This window comes from Chlamydotis macqueenii, chromosome 18 (assembly GCF_036417535.1).
Source record: "Chlamydotis macqueenii isolate bChlMac1 chromosome 18, bChlMac1.mat, whole genome shotgun sequence".
NCBI classification, from domain to species: Eukaryota; Metazoa; Chordata; class Aves; order Otidiformes; family Otididae; genus Chlamydotis; species Chlamydotis macqueenii.
The window spans coordinates 9,445,807-9,463,477 of record NC_141573.1 but is presented as its reverse complement, the minus strand read 5'-3'; the positions used below and the strand labels follow the sequence as shown (position 1 = coordinate 9,463,477).

General features: G+C 54.4%; 2 protein-coding genes across 2 annotated transcripts in view; one reads left to right on the top strand and one right to left on the bottom strand.

Annotated features, from left to right (window-relative positions):
- The window catches only part of STX8 (syntaxin 8), a 99,904-nt gene extending 94,544 nt beyond the window's left edge, over positions 1-5,360 (top strand). The window contains exon 8 of the mRNA XM_086762333.1: positions 4,306-5,360. Coding sequence (XP_086618459.1) covers positions 4,306-4,373 — 68 coding nt within the window. The 3' untranslated portion in view covers positions 4,374-5,360. The remainder of the gene's footprint in view (positions 1-4,305) is intronic.
- Positions 5,361-11,762: 6,402 nt separating this feature from the next.
- The window catches only part of NTN1 (netrin 1), a 93,761-nt gene continuing 87,852 nt past the window's right edge, over positions 11,763-17,671 (bottom strand). Inside the window, exon 6 of the mRNA XM_086762330.1 lies at positions 11,763-12,135. Coding sequence (XP_086618456.1) covers positions 11,807-12,135 — 329 coding nt within the window. The 3' untranslated portion in view covers positions 11,763-11,806. The remainder of the gene's footprint in view (positions 12,136-17,671) is intronic.

Below are 17,671 nucleotides of genomic sequence, written 5' to 3'. Positions count from 1 at the left end.
GCTCGCATTCCCAGGAGTTATACTCAGCACAATAAGTGGATATTTCACAGTAAATATTGCCTTGTCAGAAAGCTGGCATAAGCACCCAGTTGACAAGCAACAATTGGCCGCTTTGTATGGGTGCTGCGAGGGCTCGTCTGTCCGGCGGCGGCCGTGCTCCTGAGCAGAAATTCCTGCCGGGCTCTCGCCGGCGTTAGCGTTGGGAATGAAGAACGCTGTAAAGAAAAGCGCGGCTCATTGAGGCTCAGCTGCCTCCGTCTGAACAGTCAGCAGAAGGGACTGGAGTGTCTCGATGATGAATCACAAACACAAAAGCCGGCTGCTGGCTGACGGTGGGTATCCGCTGTTCTCCGAGGAAACCAATTCATCAGCGTTAGCTGTGATTCATAACAGTTATTTGAAGCAAATAGGCTTATTTAGTACACGGCACCCCGCGCTCGCGTGAAGTTACCAACCAGGACTGTTAATTATTCTCTGTCCTCTCGCGGCTCCGCGGCGTGTCCGGGGTTTCGGCGGCGCAGGCTGTCGCACACGTGCGGCACCCGTGGCGCGGGCTCTGGACCGAGAGGAGAGGGATGCTCGCGAGGGCAGGGATGCGCCGTGTGCCGGGCTCGCACGGTGCTCGGGGCGCTGCGGCTCCAAGCCACGTCTGGGGGCTTTGCGATGGGAAGCCAGCCAAGATGGGGATGAAGAGGGGGAAATGAAATGGTTTATTGGATTTGTTATCGGTGTGACTGGTGTTTGTCATCGCCGAGGGTGGCTGATGGTGCGCCAGAGAACACGGGCTTTAAGGGGGGGGTCTTATATCGCCTGTATTTACACAGATCATTAATCCCCTGGAAGCCGAGGTGCAAATTTTGGGTGGAGAACCATCTTCTAGATGCCCAAACCCCTTCAGGCAGACTCAGACCTGCAGGAGTTATTTGCATTTCCATGTGAACCCCAGCTGGGAAATTGTTCTGGAGGAGCAAATTTGGTACAGTGGGAAGGGTGTCCATGATGAACCCCAGACCTCAAAACTGATAAACCCTGGGGAGAGGGAAGAGATTTGGGACTTGGAGAATGGCTACCCCAGGTGACCTCAGGAGAATGGGGTGTGGTGTGAACCCCAGATCCCCATGTCTCATGGCAGGTGAGCCAGACTAAAAACCAGTCTTAATCTAGAGGTAAATTACATCTATGGGAACTTTTTCTTTCCATCTTAGATCTGAAAATTTGATCTTAACTTTTTTTTGAAAGGCTTTGCTGGGTTTGGAGCACTGAACCCTCCTGCTGCCCAGGGACTGGGGGTCAGGATGGAGATGACAAGCAGAGGCCCAGCTGATCTCAGCAATAAGATTAAAACCCAGCAGAGCAGCGTGAGTGCCGATGCTCCCAGGAACAGTGGGGAGACCCCGTGTCCTGCCGGCACGCCGTGCCCTGGAACTCAGCGTAGGCTGAGAACATCTGCATTTCTGCACTGCTCCTCCGAGCTGGACCAGCACCGTCTCGGACTCTTGAGCAGATGGAGCTTCAGGAGCATTGCACTTACCTCAACCTGTCTTAGTTAATTGCTCTGTAATTGCACATAGACTTCTCCTTACACTTCCCACCTTTCCCTGGGAAATGGATTCCAAATTTGTATTCCTGTCACGGTTTTCTTTTGTGCAGGAATCTTTTATTTTTTCTTCTCCAACTCCTGCGTACTTTGTTTGTGGCTTTAATTCCTGAACTTCTCTTTGAGGAGTTCTTATCCAGGGGAATATTTGTATTTCATAGGACTTGAGGAAAAAAAGGCAAAGCAGGCAGGGAACCTAGGATGCATAATTACTGTCAGATCCTATCCACAGTTCTTGTTCGGAAAGCGTGTTGTACTCTGTGAAACACCCGGGTTTAAAAGCTTCAGATTCTTCTAATCTGTGTTCTGTGGTGTAGGGGGGGAAAAATGTGCCTAACATCTGGTCTCTATCATGCAAGAAGTGCTTTGAAATTTGTGGGCTAGTGCCAATTTCTGTCCTCCTCTCTCTTTGTGCGGATCGCACGGATCGGATCCGCCGTTCGTACCGGTGGGTCGCTGATTTGTGCTGCACCAATGCACGCCACCTCTGCTCTTCCTTCTGTTACGCAGGGAGCGAGTGCTTGACCACTGCTTTTGGAAACGGAAAAGCAGCTCCAGGCTTTTAATAGCAGTCTCTTTCCAGGAATAAAAAGACGTTTACTTCATTTTGCTGTCCTGCTCCTGTTGCCCTGAACGTCCTCTTAAGTTTCCTGTTCATTCCACTCTTGCCCGTTAGCAATGCTTTATTAGTCCCCCACCTTCCCCAGTTCCTGCTGGGTAATCGTTCTGGTTTTATGTGCAGTTTGTCGTGGGAGTTGTCAAAGAATAATTATGCCCCATTAGCTCCACTTGGTATCGTTACTAATTCACACCTATGGAGTATTTTCCAAGCAGCTGATCGCAGTTGTCTCTCAATTGCTGAAGTCCATAAGCTCTGTTACGCTGAAGCTGTGCTAAGGATTCGCACCCTCTAAAATGTTCCCTCCAGTGCGAAACAGAACAGAGAATGTGAATGCAGCAGCTTTATCAGATCTTATTTCTTCCCAATTTAAGCAAATTAGTTGCTTCTGGCTCTGTGGAAGACTACAAAATGCATGTTAAGATGTAAAAAAACGCGAGGCTAGAAAGACTGTGAAAGTGTAGGTCATGTTCCCCATGGATTAACGGGACACTTTGTGGATGGGTGATGCTGAGTGGCTGAGGCTGAGGCTGAAAACCAAACGATGTCCCCCTCTCGCCCGTTCCGCTGGGTCGCAGCCAGTAGCCTGTGCATGGTCCGAGATCCAGCTGGGTCAAATACGCTTTGGTAGGCTCTGACCTGGGATGAGGATCTGCAGCCAGGCTAGGCTCTGTGGGAGCATCCTCTGGGATGCTTCCCAAAGGATTTCACCTGCGAGGGAGCTGGCGAGACCTGCTTGAGCCAGTGCAGTGAGGGGCTGCTCAAGCTCACTTCAGGTAACAAATGGTTTCAGCTGAGCGCAAAAGAAAAAAATATACTGTTGGTGGCAACTCTTATGTCCCTGGAAAAAAATCCTGGAGCCCTGGCAGAGAAACAGTTTCTGCGCAGGCACAGAAAACATGACACTATTTGCAAAAGCGATGTCTAATATCCTTTTCCAGCTTGGAAAGAGGAGTTTATTTTAATACATCTTTTTTTAATTGCTGTGAGCTGGGCTTGTAAATATTGTAAGTGGTTGAGTAATAGTCATCTGTGAGCGGACCAAATGAGGGACATTTTTTCCGCTCTCGGAGCCCTAACATGTTGCCACGGCTCGGAGAGGGGGGTAGCACGGGGCAGATACTGAACCGAAGGAAAAGCCTCAGAATTTACAGATTGTTTAACCCCGGGGTGCCTGCGTGCGTGATGCCGGCTGCGCGAGGAGCTCACGTGTTGGAGTTGCTCGGGGAGGTGAAGGGGTGGACCACAGGGATCCAGTCCCTTTTCAGTAAAATGTTTCTGCCTCTCCTCTAAGAAAGGGGAGAGAAAAGGGAGAGTTCTCCCTAAGAAAGGGAAAACTGAGAAGAATTTATTTCCTCTAGCAGGCGTCTGACAGCCATGCTGCCTTACTGCTGTCATTCCGTCAAGAGAGAGGAAATCTGCTGTGCTGGTTTTCTGGCTCAGCGTGGGGTGTCTGAACTAAAAAGTATTTGTGAAGTTTTATAAGATCATGTTAGTCATCAACTTCTGCGTAGCAACCGGTCTGGTTTTGGGGCAGGACAGAGCAGAGGAGCTGGCGTGCTGCACGGTCGGGCTGAGCCCTGTTAGACCCCGTAACGCTGATTGATCTTCGTTTTCCCAAGTCAGGTACACACGCGAAAGCCCTGCTTTTGCTCTGCAAATAGTTTTGTCTGAAAGCAGGAGTGGTTTATATTGGAAACAATATCCTGATGCAATTTGGGTTTCCTTCCGAATAATCCTTTACCCCCGTGGGATGGCACAGAGGGATTCTAGAAAAGCTTAACCGGCCTTGCCGTGAGTTAAACACATTTAATCTTTGCAATGCAGATGTTTCGGCAGGAAGATGCTCTGCAGGCGCCGTTAAAAAAAATTAATTTGAAGAGTCGGGAAGAGAAGGAGCTGCTCTGCCCGCGTGGGGTTTGAGTCGATGTCGCTGTTTGAGTCAGTGGCGTGCAGGGATCTTGTGAGGGGCTTGCACAGGGTGAGCGGGGGGGATTGATCTCAGCTGGGAGGAGGAGCACGATGCAGAGGAAGAGTTTAATTGTGAAAGGTGAAGGCAGCAACCTTAACGTCGTTTCATCTCTTCCAGGGATGCTGGTGGTGATTGTGCTGCTGCTGATTGCCATTGCTGTGGTTGCTGTCTGGCCGACGCACTGATGCGGATGCGGGGCCGGTGGGAGCGGCTGCTCCCCAGCGGAGCGCGGAGGACTCCGGAGAAGAAACTGACTTTGTGCAAAGGCCTTCTGTCTTTTAAATAAACTCCACAGTATTAGAGTGAAGCTGTGTCCGGCAGACATCCGTTCTTCCTTCGGTGGACAGCTGAGGAGCGCTGCGGGATTTGAAGGGTTTGAACTTGAGAAGGACTCCCTTCCCACCTTCCCTTGGCGTTCGGGAGGCTGCAGCTGGCTGTGCGATCGATGCACATCTCGGTGCGTCTGCGTCTGAGCCCGCACCGGTGTCGGGGTGCTGCCTGCCCGGCCTGCCGCCGCTTCCGCTGAGCCATCAGTCGTCCCCAGGGCTTAAAATACTGATACAGAGTGGAGATTTGGGAGCACGGGGGTGGAACTCCTCTGCTTTCTGATACCTTCATTTGGAACGAAAATGCTTTTGTTTTTCAAGGAATAGGTGTTTTGGGGAATGACTGCATCTGGGTTCTCACAGGATGGGAAGCGAGAGCACGCGGAGCCCTGTGGGGAGGCGCAGGACCCCCATGAGATGCACAGAAATGCTGGTGAGCGAGTCAGCCCTGGGCCCTTGGCGAGGAGAGTTATCGGTGTTGATCTCTGTGGGCAGAAATGTAAACAGCAGGAGGTTTGGAACCCGGTGCCGAAGAGCGGAAAGCCCAACGTGTGCTCATGAGGAAGGCGTGCTCTCCGTGTGCTCTGCCGGGCTGACCGCAGGAGATGCTCTGGCACTAATGTTCTAATCTTGGTGATCAAGGTCTGCCTCTTTCTTTTATAACTTTTCACACACTGTTAAAACTGAGAGGAAGGATTAGCTATTTCAAAACTAATGAAAACGAAGTATTGAGTGTTCGCTTCTGGCCAAGAAAATCCTTATTTTGTTATACACGCCAGTTTGATTTCAGAATTGATAGCGCAAGCAATAAATATTGAATAAAAGCTGATCCATTTATATACCGTTTATCTGCCTGGGGTTTTATTGTTTCCTACCATCTTGTGTTGCACTAATCTGTCCAACGCTTCCATTTCCCAAGAGCTGAATTTGGAGAAGGGAAAAAGCGGTTGTGGTTGGACTTCATGTGGATGATGACATGCGTTTCCTGGTGGATCTGTAAGACTTGCCAGCCCGGGGCTGGTCCTCTCCTGCGGTGGTGGAGTATCTCCTTTCACAGCTCTCAGCTGGCTCTTGGCACTCCTTTCCCTCTCCCTTCCACCTGCACGGCTGGGCACTAGCACTGGTCTGGGAGGTGAGAAACCTGAGTGTCTTGATGCTGTGTCCCCTCTTGAGTGACACGAAGCCATTTTGCTCTTCTGGGCTCAATTTCTCCATCTATCAGCTGGGACTTGGGCACTGGCCTCTTCGTTAAGTGCTTGGTGAGCTGCAGATCGGAGCGCGAAATCTCTCTTCTCTTCGCAGCGTGCAGGCGTTGGCTGGAGCTGAGGCTTTGACCCAGTCGCTCTGAGATCTGAGGTGGGAACGACAGAGGTTTTGATGGGAGAGGATGGGGTTTTGCAGCAAGCAGAGGCAGGGAGCTGTTTGGTACCCACTGGATGCCTCACCCTGCCTCCTGGATGGGTAGGAACCGTACCCTGGAGCTGAAGAGCGGGGTTGCCCTGTCTCTGCTCCTGGGAAGGGCACGGGGTAGGCAGAGAGAGGAGCACGGTAGAGAAAAAGCCCAGCAGATACAGCTGTGCCTCATGGTGTGGGCAGTGGGCTTCAAACAGGGCTCTGTGCCGGTGCCCAGCTTGTCTTCTGATGCTCAGCACCGAAGGTTGGAGAGGAGAGACTGGCTCCTCTGGAGGGATTCAAAATCCTGGGGCAAGGCAGACCGTGTTTGCTGGCTTCAGCATCCTTGTCTGGTGTTTGCCAAAGGTGGGAAATGCAGCCTTGGGCTTTGTGGTGAGTAACTGTGTACCACGTTCTGCCATAGAAGGACAGAAAACGATGGGGTGGAGTGTTCCGCACATCTCCATGTGCTTTGCTGGAGAAAATCCTTGAAGCCTTTGAAAGTCTAGTCCACGCTGTGCCTACTTGCTTGCTTTTCCTCGGAGAGATGCTTCATCTTACTGCCCTCGAAGGAGAGGAGGGGAAAAAAAATAGATGGTTTTATGTTCCTGTGGTTTTCAAGAGGGCACAACAGGGGTTTGCTTGGTTTATTGCTTGACCTCGGAGCAGAAACGGAGCTTTAAGCAAGGCTGCTCCAGCTGGAAGCAAATAACGGGCAGCTTTGGAGAAGTGTTCCAAACTCGTGCGTTCCCGCAGTTTGTGTGCGGAGGGAGCAGCAGCAGCGCTGGAAACGCTCCTGGAGTTGTTTCTCTGCAGCAGCCCGTGTCCGAGCCCTGCCACGGGGTTTTGCTCCCGGCTCCGGTGCAGCCCCATGGATCTTCGGTGATGGCAGGAGAATGACGTGGTTTGTTGAGATGAGACTTGAGTTTCTCATTAAAACTGCCGTTTACGGAGGGGATTAAGGTTTTGTTTGAATTCCCAGGATGCGCGGGATGGAGGTGTAATTCATCCTGGTCGATGTGACACAGCGACTTTGTTCTGACAGGCTTTAAAAGGATGTTTTCTGACCGGTTGGGCCCTCAGACACATTTTTTCTGTTAGTGCCCAGGCAAGGTAGAAACGCGAGGCTTTGCTCTGCTGAAATGTTTGACAAAGGGCCTCTCAGCCTTGCCCTTTAGGTAACATTTAACGTGTCGTGTGGGTGAGGATTTTTATTAAAAAGAGGTGGATTTGGCAGCGTTCTGCTGTGTCATGGAAAGCTTTTCCGTCTCCCTGCCCCACCGAAGAAAAAGAGGAGGTTAAAATACCAGAGCTGCTGGTTTCTGGCTCTGAGCATGCGGGGCCGGAGAGCCCAGCGTGCCAGAGGCGACTGCATTCCTGCGCTGCCCGGTGGGACCAGCCTGAGAGTGAACGCTCTGGGCTTGGCCCTCAGTGGGAATGGCTTTTTCCCCTCTTTTCAGAGCCACCCCGTCTTCTTCAGAGAACCGTCCGCCTGCCCGGGGAACGCGCAGCCCGAGCGATCTGGGAAACCCATTTGCCTCTCCGCGGAGCCGCAGGCGACAGCCCCAGTGCAGAGGTGCTGGCACTTGTGACCCATTTGTCTCCGCAATAAAGATCTGAGATTTCTGACCTCTGCGATGTTTTCAAATCCATAAATTACCGGCGACGCTGAGGGCGTGGGTCAGGCGCGCTGACCCCTCAGCGCTTTGCAGGACCTTTTGCCGGTGTTTTTCTCTCTGGAAGTGTTTTGCTGCCTCAGTTCTCCCCGCCTCCAGCTCTCCAGCCAGTCTGGACCACCAGCCCTTGCCTGGTCTCCGTCCCGGCGCCTGGCACCGCCGATGCCCTGTGGGAGACGGGGTGATGGAGCCCAGCCCCCCTGCAGCGGATGGGCAGAAAGGGACAGTGCTGGCGAACTGTGGATGGGGGCAGAAAACGGGTCTGGAGTGGGGTTGGCAGCTCCCCTGACCCCAAGGCTCTGGCTGTCACCCGTCCCCGTGCCTGGCCACCCCCTCTGCGTGGGGTCTCGCAGTTTGTGGTGTGCCCTGGCACAGAGGTGCCAGTGGGGAGCCCCCCATCCCAGGCACCACGAGCCCACAGTGACCCTGCTGTCCCCAGGGGTGCGTGGACGCTGGGGGGTGCGCTGCTGGGAGGATGCTGGTGGGGAGCACTGCTGGGAGGATGCTGATGGGGAGCACTGTTGGGAGGATGCTGGTGGGACACGCAGCTGGGGCTGACAGTCAGAAACAGCCGTGCACCATGCTGGACCCTGCCAGGGGGACATCAGCAGAGACCTGCGGAGGTGGAGGGGACACCATCACCGCCCTGCCCAGGTCCCCGTCCCTTGGGTCACCGGCCCACAGCGGGGAGGAAGCAGAGATCCTTGGAGGTTTTGACAGTTTACAAGAGTTTATTCAACTGGTTTCTGACTTTAGTTCTACCGAGTGGGTGCTGAACAGTTACAAGCTCCTTCGGGTTCAATTACAGCCAACCTAACGAAACAAACGAACGAAGAGGAAAAAAAAAAAACAAGAGAAAGAACTTGGAAAAACAATAAGAAAATCCACAACTTTTTCACGTGTCATTAAATATATTCATATATAATAACCATAATATATTAGTATGCATTGTAAAGAAACATCGCCCAAAGCAGAATGCAATGGTCATAACTAAACAACATTTACAGTTCAAGATATTAACAGAAATGATAAAAAAAAACCAAACAACCCCAAAACGAACACAGGTTTTGTGAGGGGAGAGGAGGCAGGTGTGCGGGGAGAGGGCGCGGACACGACGGAACGAGCAGAAACGAGACGGAACGGCTTCTGCGGGGTGCGACCGTCGAGTGGTGATTTTGGCTTTTCAGCTGCTCCCCGGGGCCCCCTCCCCGGCCACCCCCTCCGCCCCCCGAGGAGCCGGGGCGATGGGTGGGCGCTCAGCTTCCTTGCTGGTTGTAATGCGGGTGGTACCCCAGCATACCTGATGTTTGGGGGTGACACCTTGTCCCTCTTTGGGTGACAGGCCGGGTGTCACCCCCCAGGAGATGTCCTGGAGCAGGGGTGGCCGCAGGGAAGGGTTGCATCCCCCGACACCCCGAAAACAGGGCAGCTCTGCCTTCCCTGGAAGACAGGGGGCTGTGTACCGGTTACACCAGCAGCTCCTGCCAGTCAGGGTTACTGGGAGCACGCGAGGGGCACTGGGGGACCGTGGACGGAGCGATGTGGCTTCTCCAGTCTGGTTGGAAAGCGCAAAACTCCAGCAGGGATCACGGGACGGGGTCCTGGTGGGACAGGGGCGGGGACGTGGCCTCTGCGGGTCACTGGCTGCGGCGGGCTCCCAGTTGTTTCCCATCTTGTGCAAATGCTGTTTCCTTCTGATTTCCCGCTTGGGTGGGTGCCTAGAGGGGTCCGGCCATGGGATGGAGTGGGTGCTGTTCCTTCTGCAGCCTCCCAAACTGGTGGGGTCGGGGAAGGGGCTGGGTGTGGGGACGTCAAGGCTGTGCTGGGAGGACAACTGTGCTTGTTGGGAAATGGGACTGAGCACCGGGTGTCCGGGTGGGCTCGGTGGGCAGCTCCCGAGTCCCCACATCCCCTGGCCTTGCCTTCCTGCTCTCCAAGTGCAGAACTGGCTTTGGGTTGAATTTGGTTGTTTTTAGGCCTTTCAGAGGTCTCCGGTGGCTCAAGGGCATCCCAGATAACTGAGGACAAGCTGTCCCTGGCCGGTCCGGGATGTCCCTGGATGCAGGAGAGCACTGAAGCCCCATTTTGGGGCATTAAGCCTCCATTTAGCCACTTGAGATCAGATTTTATCCTTCAAAACCTCATGGATTGGGTTCCCCTGACTGCAAAACCATCGGGTCTCCTTGAGCTCTGAAGTGGGGGAACCAAATCCACTCTGGGAAAGGGGAGAAAATAGGGAATGGGAGGGGATTGCTTGATGTCCAGGGTGGGATTTCTCTCCTAATACCCAAATTAATTTTGGAGGGGCCCTGTGGCTGCAGGGGGAGGCTGGGCAGAGCTCGGTCCCTCCGGGTGCTGCCTCCAGCCCGGCGCTGGCCCTTCCCAGGGAGCCCTCCGCTTTACACCCGTTTACACGGCTGCCGCGCTTTATGGCAGTTTATGTCATTATATAAATATTGTCCATTGCTATAAAACAAGGCAAAACCGCTGGAAAATGTCATAAAGGAGATATTTCCAAGTTTCCTAAAAGGAAAAACAGCAGGGAGGTTTTGCTTTTCGTAGCAACTCATGTTTGCTTCTCCTCCAGGTACCCCTGCTGTCCTCCCTGCCTTTCCGCCCCGGCTGCTGCGGGGCTGGGTGGACGGGGTGAGCTTGGGTACCCCCGCTGCTCACGGGACGATGGGGCAGGGGAGCAGCCTGGGTGCCAAACAGCTCCGCGGCCGGTGCTGCCCAAAGGGTGCCCCGAGGAAAGATGCTCCAGCCCTCAGGCTGGGGCGCGGGGCGTGAGACGGAGGTGAGGCAGCCGCTACCTTGCTTGGTACGTTAGTGGTCAGAGTGGGAATTTTAATTTTGCTGGTTTTCACCCCCAGCAGGAGGAGGAGAGCAATTTGGGGAGCTCCAGGTGGGTCACACCTTGCACATCCAGTCCCTGGCCGTCATCCCTTCCCCTGGGGCAGGTTTCTGCCCCGTGTTGGCTGTACCTTGGCCAACGCTTAGACCGCTGCCCATGGGGACGGTCCCTTGGCACTCGCTGTCCCACCTCCATTGTCTCCCAAGGGGGCTGGCGTCGCCTTATGCAGCGACGCTGGGAGGGAGGGAGCAGGGGCTCCAGAGGGAGCAAGGGCAGAGCTGGTGTGGGTTCGGGAGAGCTGGCTGAGTTTGGGAGGGAAACCACTGCCAGGCAGGACCTCGGTGTCATCTGCATGGATTTTCTATCAACCGAGGCTTCATCATTCTGCTGACGGCGGCAGAGAGGACCAAGGAGGGCTCAGGGGTGGCTGCAGTGGAGACTCAGGGACTGCAAGGGGTGAGATCTTCCAGGGGGCTTAAGGGAACTGGATGCCAACTTTTTTTTTTATTTTGCCAAGTCTGGGTGCTTCCCTGGGGATCCTGCTCATTACCTCCTCGACTGTGAACCGGTGGCTGGGAGGGGACCAGGGCATCCTTCGGCGTGGCGGGGGGCAGCACTCCTCGGGGCATGGGGGCCAGGAGTCGCTCCCCAAGTTATGCCCACGTGGAAGTCGCCCACAACCAGGGTCTCCTCTTCGCTGTGCCCAACCTGGGCTCGGAGCTTTGCAGCAGCTGGAGACCTCGGCCGCCCCTGGGTGCCGCACACAGGTGATGGTCACAGCTGTAGGGTGCCAAAAGCCTTCAGACAACCCACGTTAGTTACTCCTCGGATCTGTCCTCGGCGCCATGTCTCTGTTTAGTTTCCTCTACGATAATGTCTTGTTCAACCTAAGCTGAGAATACGTGTTTTGGGGGGGGGGGGGGGTGGGTGTTAATTTCCAGTGTTGCCATTGATTAGTTTCTTACAGGTTGGATGTTCCTGTGCTGTGCTTTGGGAGCGGCAGATGTTAGCAGCTGGAAGGCAGTTTGGTGTCTCTGAGCTCTTCAGCCAACAGGGGCAAAACGAAGCCGGGGGGCACCGGCTGCCGCAGGCCTGCACCCACCCTCCTCTTGGTTTATATCTGTGTGTGATTTTGTTGTTGTTGTTGTTGTTGTGTTTGGTTTTGTTGTCTCCCGGAATACGAGGTGCAAACCTGGCAGCCCCACAGTCCCGATCGCCGGCCGTCCCATCCTCTCCCGTCCCCCCTGCCCGCCCCGCCAGCACCGCTTTCCTCCCGCGGTCCCCGTCGCCGGTCCCTGCCCGCCCCAGCTCGACACAAAGCAGCATGCACAGTCAGTCTCTCCCTCCCGCGCGCTCCGTTGCCTTCTCCTCCTTTAGGCTTTCTTACACTTCCCCTTCTTCTCCCGCTGCTGGAACTTCCTGAGCCGCCGAGCCCACGTATCCCGCCACTGGATCACCAGGCTGGTTTTGTCTGCAATGATGCCGCTCTGGTCGGGAGAGTCCTCGTTGTTGCCCAGCAGCAAATACTTCTTCATGGGCTTGATTTTGGGGCACTTGCACGCTATGTCCTTGGAGTGGATCCACAGGGTCTGGTCTCCGCGCCGTATCCGGTTGCTGCCTTGTTTGTAGACGGAGATGATGTTGACCGTGAACTTCCACCAGTCGGCATTTTTTTCCGCTTTCAGGATGTGGATCTGGACAGCTGGAAAAAAAAAAAACAAAAACCAAGGCGAGAGAGGAAAAGATGTTACAGTTCGAGCTGGCAGGAAGACAATGAATTTCAAGTCTTACCTAACAGGCAGCATGAGGAAAAGGGATTTTGGCTGCTCAGCCCAGGCTGGGGGAGAGCAACCAGGAGTGGTGGTCACACAAAACCCACCTCTGTCCCCCGGCCATCTGCCACGAGCAAGCGTAGGCAGAGGATGGGTTTCTGCTCAGCCCATCTCTCCAGCCCTTGCTGGATGGGCCACTCAGCATCTGCACCAGGACTCTAACCAGCCCTGGGGTTCAAGAGAAGCTGAGCCAAAATCTGAGGCAAAGGTGTCCTGGCAGATAACTGGGAGATAGCAAGCTCAACGCAAGACTGAGGTGGGAGGACACCTCTGATCCATAAGGACAGGAACAGCAAGAGGCTGGTGTTTTCCAGCCCCTGACTGATGTTGCGTAGCCCATCTGCAGCCGTACGGACTGAGAAAGCCTCCTGAGAAAACCTGGTGAGGACTCAGCCCTCTGCTGCTCCACCCCTTGCTCTTTCCTGAAGCACAGTTCATGCTTTACAGCATCCCTGCACCCACCTGCGTCCACGCAGGAGGACTACGGTGCCCTCTGCCAGCCCTCCTCCTCCTCAATCCCTACAGCAGGTGCTCTTGTGCCCTTCCCGGGTGACATCTGCAGACTTAGGTTCAAGCTGTGGGGAAGGATGGAGACCCGTGTGGGAAAGGGAGCAGCTGACCCCACAGCAAGGCAAGGAGGAGGAGATAACGCTGCGCTCGTGGGCTTCCTTCCGACAGTGGTCCGGCACGGCACGGAGGAGGACGGGAGCGGCAGCTGGCCAGGACCACATCCTCCAGGGAGGCTGAACACACTCCTCCTCGCTAAAAATTGGCTTCCAGGAAAATATCTTCAGTGGGAAGTGACTCCCCAGCCCTCCTGGGCTTGTTTGCTGACGGTGGGGTGAGTGGAGTCCCCCACCGGCAGAGCCAGAGAGAAAATCCCGAGTGGTGATGCCAGCACCGGCCAGGAGAGCCGGCAAGGGCCGGCGGCTCCGTGCAGGCTGGCGCGGTCCAACCGCAAAGTGCTTGTTGACCAAATCTTTGAGCTTTCCCCATTTTTTTCCTCCCTTTGTCTCTATGTAACCCCCTGCCCGGCTCAGCCATCTGACCAGTCCCTGCCAGGTCAAATCTCGGGTGCATAAACTATCAGATGAAGAAGAAACCTCAAAAAAAAAAACCAGGCAAAACTCTCCCATCTGCCTTGTAACAACCCAATTTTACCCCCCTGGACCAGTGATGGAGGAGCGTCACCTTCGCTTTAAAACCACCACATGCAAGCTATGGAAGGAAGTGGGGCTCTGCGGCCCAGCAAGGCTTTTTAACACGTTGCAGAATATATGGCTTATATATATATATTTTTTTTTTTTTCAGAGCATGTCATGGGCGCCAGATGCTTTCATTAAAAAAAAAAAAAGAAAAGGAAAAAAAAAAAAAGAAAAAAACCAACCCTTAGCTCTGACCATGTATTTCCCAGTCTGGTGTGAAGGTAACAAAATGTGAAGATTAGCCAATTTTTATTTTTTTGGAAACAAATCTTTCCAAAAAAGCTTAAACCTTTGACCTGCCTGGGTCCACACTGACAAAATGGAGAAAATGAATGAAAAGAAACTGGAGAGAGGTGGTTACAAGAAACTCCGCTCTAAAATACACAGTCTGTATTTTTTTTGATGCCAAGGCCCCCGTCTCCTTTTTTTTTTTTTTTTTCCCTTTTATTAATGAAGTGGAAGGAGTGAAAGCTTCAGTGCACGTCTGGCTGCGAGTTTTCCGCCCATAACTTTGCATCCGGGACGCGCGGTTTCCCCTGAGCCTGGTTTCAGAGCCCAAGTTTTGCCCCGGGTATTTTGGTGGTGGGATGGTGTCCCCAGCATCTCCCAAGGGACAGATGTGCAGAGATGCAGCGATGCACCAGGAGGAATTTTTGGAAACTGACTCCTCTGGCACATCCCTGGGGATTTAGGGACTCGTTTCTCATCAAAGAGAAGGTTTCAATTCCTTTGTGGTTCTCGGGGGAGCTCGGCTGTGCCCCACCACCCCAAAGCTGGCTTTGTGCTCGAATTGTCCTTTGCCTGCTGTGTCCAAAGCCTGGCTTTGCCTGTGCTGTGGTGAGCTGCTCATCTTCTGCCGCTGCACCCACCGAACCAAGTGCTGGGTACCAAGGCTGAGCCACGCTCAGGACTGTCCCTGTCACTGCATCCCTGGAAAATGTCCTGGGATGTGTCTGTGGGGCAGCAAGGTGAAAGGACGTCATAGGGACAACGCTCACCCAAGCAGGCAGCGGAGGGGATGCTCCTCCGGCTGGGAGTGGCTGGTGACCCAAAGGGGAAGAAAAAAATCGAATGAGCCACAGCTTTCACAGCACTGCTGCTCCAGGTGGGGCCAGTGAGACCAATTTCCATTGAGGATCAGCTCCAGTCAAGGTCCTGAGTGCGGCCATGCCTTAGGACTGCCCACACCCCCGCTCTTCCCTGTGCTTTGCAAACCTGCGGGCAATTTGGGGCTGGCTGCACCCCCCCAGGTACACCCACAGCAGCGGGGAGTTGTCACCAGGCTCACTGCTCTGGTCCCCGCCAGCCCTGAGAGAGCCCTCGCTCATCCAAACATGCACCTGAGGGGTGAGAAAAAAATGCTTTTTTTGGTTTTTCAAGATCTCCCCCCAGTCCCGGTGAGCACAGGTGCTGCCCCGTGAACCGCATCCCGCCTGACACCGCTGCTGCTGGGCCGCACAAGCCGCACCAGCCCAGGCTGTGCGCTCAAACACCCTCCCACCTTACACTTCTGCCTGAGAAAGGGGTGACCCGGTGGTCCCCACGGCTGGGGGGGGGGGGGGGGGGGGGGGGGGGTGTGTGTCCCAGTCCCCTCCTGCATCCCCCGGAGTTTGGGATGCTGCTTGGCTCCTCGGGGCTTGGCTGGGAGCCTCCAGCCACAAGAAAGAGCTGAAGGCTTGACGGTGCGGATGGATGAGGGGTGGATGAGTTGATGTCAGTAAAAACAAAACCCAACCCCACACCCTCGGAACAGCGTGTTTGAGGGCAGCTGAGGAAAGGCTTGGAGAAAAGCATTCAGAGACCATGAGTCAGGGGCCCAAAAATCATGAGATTGCCATGAAAAAAAGTGAGGTTGGAAAAAAATTGTGGGTGTTTTTTATTGTTTTTTGTTTACTTTGGAGGTTTGTGATAAATCTCCTGATTTCAAGCTTTCTCCTCCCAAAAAGGCCCAGCTGGGACCAGGCTCCACGGTGAACCTCTGCAGCCTCTGCGCTAACCTGACTCCGGGAGCTGGAGCTTGGTGGAGCTTCCCGTGACGGGGAGCGTGGCTGCGCTGGATGCGGGGAAGGATCCCGTGGGACTGTGGGAGCAGAGCAGTTTTCTGGGAGAGCCAAGACGGTCTTCAATACGGACAGATGGAAATGGGTGCTTGGGACAGTGGATGCGGGCATCCCAGCCCCAGCTGGGGCTTTCCAAAGGGTTGGGTCCCTTCTCACCACACAAGCAGAGCGGAGCCGGTGTAGATTTTACTCCAAGCAGCAGTGAAAGGTGACCCCAACACCATTTGGGTTGGGAACGGAAAGGGCTGGCTCCTCAGAAGGATTAAAACGGGATTCCCCCCTTCTTTTTTTTCCCCCTAATTTATTTGGCAGTGGCTTTGCCTGTCTCTGGTTGCCAATTTCCTGCTGGTTTAATATCGGAGGTTTATGAGCCCTAATCCCGGCTGGCCTGGGTGCGCCCTGGCCCGGTGCGGTCCCTCCCCACGGTGCCCGGGGACCCCTCGCCGTCCCGGCTCGCTCCCTTGGGATGGGGTTACAGGGAGGGATCGCTCAGTGCTTCCCTGCCCCGGGAACGGGATTTCTCCACCTTCCAGGGCTGTGAGCCAGGGAGGGTGCTTCCCTCCCACCTTGGGTTTTTCTGTGGATTCAGGGTTTTTCCCTCCCCCCCTCTGTCTTTTCAAGCTGCCTTTTGAAAACACGGTTTGTTTTTTTCCACCAGCCCCTGCCAAGCTCCTCTCGACAAAGGGGGTGACTAAGTGAAGTCTCCGCGAAAGGAAGGATGTTTTTTCACTTTTTTTTTTTTTTTTTTTTTTCCAAGAAAGGGCAAGGGGAGCAGATGATCTCACCTCTCAGACGAGGATCCTGCACCTCGCCCTCATCCCCTCCCCGATGCTGCACCAGGGCCGCGGGGACCACGGTGCCGGTACCCAGCAAAAGTCTGGCATCATCTGCGCAGGATTGGGCCTCGCTACAGCTTGGGCTCAGGGGGAAAACTGGTTTTAAAAAGCCCCGGTTTTCCTTTACCACAGTGCCCCTCCCGCTGGGATGAGCCACGTCACACAGGCAGCGGGAAATCCCTGAAGGTGGGGCTGGAACGGTGGCACGCGAGCGGGCGAGGGATGCTCCCACATCCCCTGGACCAGCGTTACCTGCTCTAATAAAACAATCCCCTCTGCTTTTGGGCCGTGGGGAAATCTCCATCCTCAGCAGGGCTCAGCTTCCCGGGGTTAATTTTAACAGCCCCAAACCCAGCAAACCCCCCTCCTCCACTCCTGGTTTTCTGGGACCTGGGCGACGCCTGCACTCCACCAGACAGCCAAAATAGACCCAAAAAAAGCTTTTCTCCTTCTGTTCTTGCTTGTCCCATCCCCTGAAATCTCCCAATCCACCCTCCCCACGCCCTGCTTCACTCCAAATATTTGCAGCAAACCTCATCTCTCGAGAAAGGGCTCAATTTAAAGTAAAAAGGAATAAAGTGAGACACAAAACCCAACAAAAACAAACAGATAAGAAAAATAAATAAGGGAAAAAATATCCCCTTTGAATGGCTGAATGAAACGGGGAGCTAAAAAGCCCCATTGAGAAGCGCGGGGCGGATGATAGCATCCCAATTGAGCCCGCGGGAGAAGTGACTCTGTTCAAGCTAATTAGGGCCCTTTAGGACATCCAGCCCAGTGATGCGGGTGTAGCAGTGAGGAAAAGAGCCTCCTAATTGGCTTCCTGCTGGGGTGTCAGTCCCGAAGTCTTTATTATCCCTCCCTGCACCTTTTCAACCCTTTCTCCCCTCCCTGGCCCTGTCAAAAGCGTGGGCTGCCCCGGCACGGCCACGGCATCGCTTGCCCCGCTGCCTCCCCAGGCTGCTTTGCCCTGGAAAAAGCAAATTGGTCACGGCTGCGGGGCTGGGAGGTTGGCTGGGAACCCCCCCAGGACCAGAAGGGCTTGAGTGGGATCACCTCAGTCCTGCGCTGGGACAACCCGCACCCACTAGCTCCAAACCAGCCCCTGCAAAACAGCTTTTGGAGAAATGATGCTGTGTGATAAAAGAGAAAAGAAAAGCTCTTTCCAGCAGCCCTGTTCATTGCTCTGGGGTTTCTCCTGACCAGGACAGCTCTAGAGCTGCCCTTGTCTCCCCAGAGTCTGTTGAAACCCACGTTACAGCCTCCAACAAAACCAAGCGTGAGCTTTCACCAGAACCCCCAGGA